Source organism: Penaeus monodon, chromosome 2 (genome assembly GCF_015228065.2).
Source record: "Penaeus monodon isolate SGIC_2016 chromosome 2, NSTDA_Pmon_1, whole genome shotgun sequence".
In the NCBI taxonomy this organism is placed as follows: Eukaryota; Metazoa; Arthropoda; class Malacostraca; order Decapoda; family Penaeidae; genus Penaeus; species Penaeus monodon.
In genome coordinates this window covers 48,538,019-48,543,018 of record NC_051387.1, presented here as the reverse complement: position 1 = coordinate 48,543,018, position 5,000 = coordinate 48,538,019, and the positions used below count along the sequence as shown (strand labels likewise).

Below are 5,000 nucleotides of genomic sequence, written 5' to 3'. Positions count from 1 at the left end.
ATATATGTATATATACATAAAATTGTATATATACTAAATATATGTGTATATATATTATATATATGTATATATATATGTATATATATATGTATATATATATGTATATATATATGTATATTATGTATATATGTATATATATGTATATAAATATATTATATATATGTATATATATATTGTATATATATATATGTATATATTTATATATGTATATATATGTATATGTATATATATGTATATGTATATATATGTATATATATGTATATATATGTGTATATATATATATTTTTTTTTTGAGGAAAGAGGTACTGGTATTGCCAAAAGCACTAGTGCTGGACCTGTGTTACTAGCCACTACTGAACTTTGTATGATTAGGTTTTAACAAGTTTTAAGTCTGAGTGCCAGCATTACTTTATAAATTTGCTCAGAACCATTCAAATGAGCTCCTTGTTCTTTTTAATGTTTGTGCATATGGTTATACATCATAATGTGGTTGTGTCTGTCTGTTTGTCTGCATTGGCAGGGAGCCAATAGGAGTGTAAGCTCTGATTTTATGCTGCTTGTTTAATCATGGGAGTATATCATATGCTTTTAACCCATTATTCCCAGTTATCAAAAATCTCTGGGAGCAATTAAACTGGTGATATCTGGCAGTGGCCCGACAGTGGGCGTGGGAGTCTGCTGAGTTAGCCGAATGTCCCGCTCCACGCACTCTGGCGTGTTGCTGCGCGTACGAGCTGAACCTGCCAACCATGTGGTTTGCTATGACATCCTAGCACGTCACCCGGCAAGAACGGGTTAAAGAGATGAACAGAAAAAATGTGATTCAACATATATTACAATTGGAAGTTTCAGTATTGAGTCCAGAATCTCTAATAATGCATGATTTACTACGCTGTCTTTAGCCAAGATATCATGAGGAACTTTTGTCTACCTACCTGCCTACCTCCGTCTATCTTTCTTTTTCCCTGTCTTTCTCTCCCTCCTTTATCTTGGATTTTGTTTTTTCATTTTGATTTTCTGAATTCTAATTCCCCTACTCTCTCTTTGCCTTTTTTTACTTGTATGATGTCAATTCCTACTATATGGAATTAATAATAATGACAAATGACTTTACTTTTCTTTATATGACATCATGGTGTAACTTGCAATAGGATATCTTCATGGATATATGGAGAGATAATGGATGTTACTGAGGTCTGTATATGATGTTTCATATATGAGACCATAGGCAGACTGCTGAGAACAAAAAACACCACAGCAATTGTCACTTTTCCCAGGTGTCTCATTTGAAAAAGGTGAAAAAAGTAGGCTACTTCATACATATTTTCAAATAAGGTGAGTGTATGATAAAAGAAGGCAGATGTATATAACATTGAAGAAACTTGGGGGGGGGGGGGCAACTGTAGGGCACATAAGACTTCAAAGCACATCAGTCTTAATAATGAAGTTTATTTGAGAATTAAACTACAGCTAGGTGTCTTCAAATTTTTTGCTTTGTTGAAGCATCCTTCCCTGAAAGCTGCTAGGTATATGAGTGACAGAGAGATTAATTCCCATACTTTTTTTGTGCCCAGGTAAGTTATTAAACAGATGAAGTACCTTCACCAAAAATTGTGATTGTGGTATTATTATTGGGTGCCCACATTTCATGAGTGGCTATAATTTGCTAAGGAAACAGTGAGGTGAACATATGATGCAGCTATATATGTCATTACAATTTTGACATTCTTAATGAAAGCATAATTGTCACTCAATGTGGATGTGAAAAATAACCCAGGCTTATGTAATGGTCACCTAATGGCAAGGGGTTATAAGGGGTATATCTAGATTTCTGGAGAGCCTTTTATGAGAGATGTGTGGCATCAAGCGATGGCTAATGGTTTGCATACCAGGAATCTATTGGTAAGTTTGGTTCTTTATTTGATACTAAAATTTAGGAAAACCTACTTGCCCTACCTTGTTACAGTATATAGGGTGGAAATTTGTGAGCCCTTGTTGGAGCACCGCCAGTATTAGAGGTGATTGCTTGATACTGTGCCAGTAATACTGATGTGGATTGTTGGCATGAAAAGCAGCGCAAAATATTTTTTTTTTGCAGGCAGTATAGATTAGTGTTCCAAATATGTATTCTTATATTGTTGATAGATATATCCAGGTTTAGATTTTTTAACTGGTTCAGTTGTGGTTTGCTGTTTTTCATCAAGCTTATGCACTAACACTATATCCATTTTCCAGAATGAATCCTCCTCAGCAGAAACAACTTCCTCTAGCAAAGCTGGTGGGGAGTATGAGAACAAGATGGAAATGGACCGCTCCAAGAGGTTTGACTACTTGCTCAAACAGACAGAGATCTTCTCGCATTTCATGGCTGGCTCGAGGGATAAGACCCCCTCCTCCCCCCTTAAGTGCAAACCTGGTCGGCCAAAGAAAGCAGAGAATCGCAAGCCATCTGTGTCTGGCGAGTAAGTGGATGTGAGATATATGATAGATGGGGTATATGTTTGTGTTAGGTCAGCAGTTTGCATTTTTTAATTTTATTATTATTTTTAAAGAAATATTGATGTGAATTTTGAAGTTTTATGTAGGATGCATTGTTTATTTGAACTCCTTGAAAAGAAAGGGGAGGGACTAAATACAAAATCATTAGTCACTTCTTTATATTAAAAGTTTCATAGTTTGAAAACGTAAGAATTACAAAGTAAGAAAAGAGGATAACTTGGATTTTGTCTAATGTAAAATAACCTTTTCATTGTACAAGAAATTACTTTAAGGTAAGTTTCTTCTCACTCTTGAGTAATGGCTTCTTTTTTTTTCAAAGAGAAGAAAATGGTTAGAGACTGAAATATTCAAGCTTGATTTTGTTTTGTTCATTTTGACATTGTGGACAGTTTAATAGCCTTGGAGCAGAAATGAGAAATGGTATTACAAGTTGGGTGAATGATTACATATACATTTAGATATATGATAACTGAAATATTAATGGATAAGAGGAGCTGATTTAACCTTCTTCATTGTTGCTTTAATAACATCTAAAGTTTCTGCACCATATTTTGATCAAGAAGGAAATGCGCAAAGTGATAGTGAGAGGGGAGTGAAAGTAGGTGTATGAGTGCATGTGCCTTTGATTTCTATACATGTATATATTTTTCCTAATATTTATTAACATCAATAGAATCCCCTTACATCATGTACATTTGATGTATTTTGATAACTACTAATTGTTTACTAACAAAAAATCAGGACCAGTTTTAGGCTTTCAAAGTGGCAGATGCAGATAACTTAGCATTTAAGTTGAGACTGATCTAACTGTTTTTCAGCTTACTGTTAAAATTTGAACTGAGATGAAACTTGGCATCGGGAATTGTTGCGCTATCCCATTTGATGAAGAGCGTGTGTGTAGATTATGGTTTTCTTTTTTTTTTCTTTCTAGCCTCGCGAAGAAGTTTACCTCCTCAGCTGCCGAGTAAGTGATCTCACCTTTTTTCTCTCTCTATCTCTCTTTCTTTCTCTGTAAGCAGGTAGAAAATGGACTTGTTCCCCCCAGTTACCATCTCTTCTGCCTCCTCTTCGTTGTTGTTGTTTCCTCCTCTTCATGGCTTGGCCAGAAGGGCTCTATCCAGGAGCATGTGTATTGTAGACATGGTGGTGGAAAGGGATCAAGATCTTGCATCCACTGGAACTGCGGTGTATGATAACGTCATCTCGCAAAAGCCCTTATTATGTAATGTGGTTATGGTAGTGTGTGGAAATGTGTATGCTATAATATATATGTTTGTAGGTATGTATGTATATTTGCATATATATAATACACATAGAATATATATAAATTCATATTTTCAAGTACACACACACACACACACACACACACACACACACACACACACACACACACACACACACACACACACATACATACATACATACATACTTGCATATATGCATACATACATATGTGGATACATATATATACATGTATAAATTTTTAGGCATATATGCATGCATATTTACATGCATGTGGACATACTGTATGGATGTATACTTGCATGCATGTATACTTGCATGCATGCATACATGTATACATGTATGCATACATACATATATGCATGTATACATGTATTCATACATGCATGGATGCATACATTATACATACCTACATATAAATAAATACTTACAAACATACATACATACATACATACATACATACATACATACATACATACATACATACATACATACATACATACATATATACATACTGTGGTTTATGATAACATCATCTCACAAAAGTCCTTATTATGTAATGTGGTTATGGTAAAAAGTGGAAATATGTATGCTATGATATATATATTTGTAGGTATGTATGTATATTTACATATATGTAATAGAATAGATATAAATTCATACATTCAAGTGCACACATACACACACACACACACACACACACACACACACACACACACACACACACACACACACACACACACACACACACACACACACACACACACACGTACATACATACGTACATACATACGTACATACATACGTACATACATACGTACATACATACATACGTACATACATACATACATACATACATACATACATACATACATACATACATACATACATACATATATCTATACATACACACATACATATGTGCATACATAAATATGTGTATACGTACAAGCATATGTGCATGCAGGCATTCGTACATACATACATACATATACATATATGTATATATTTTTTTAGGCTTATATTTTTAGGCATATGCATGCATGCATGCATACATACATACATACATACATACATACATACATACATACATACATACATACATACATACATACATACTGAATGGATGTGCATACATTCATGCATGCATGCATACGTATATGCATAAATACATACATATATGTATATACACATACACATACATGCATACATACTGAATGGATGTGCATACATTCATACATGTAAGCATACATATATGC

At 34.0% G+C, this 5,000-nt stretch overlaps 1 protein-coding gene across 1 annotated transcript in view; it reads left to right on the top strand.

Moving 5' to 3' along the window:
- Window positions 1–5,000, top strand: part of LOC119583314 (chromatin-remodeling complex ATPase chain Iswi-like) — a 22,375-nt gene that overhangs the window by 2,102 nt on the left and 15,273 nt on the right. Inside the window, 2 exon segments of the mRNA XM_037931789.1 lie at window positions 2,236–2,462; window positions 3,431–3,463. Of these exon segments, the coding sequence (XP_037787717.1) occupies window positions 2,236–2,462; window positions 3,431–3,463 (260 nt within the window).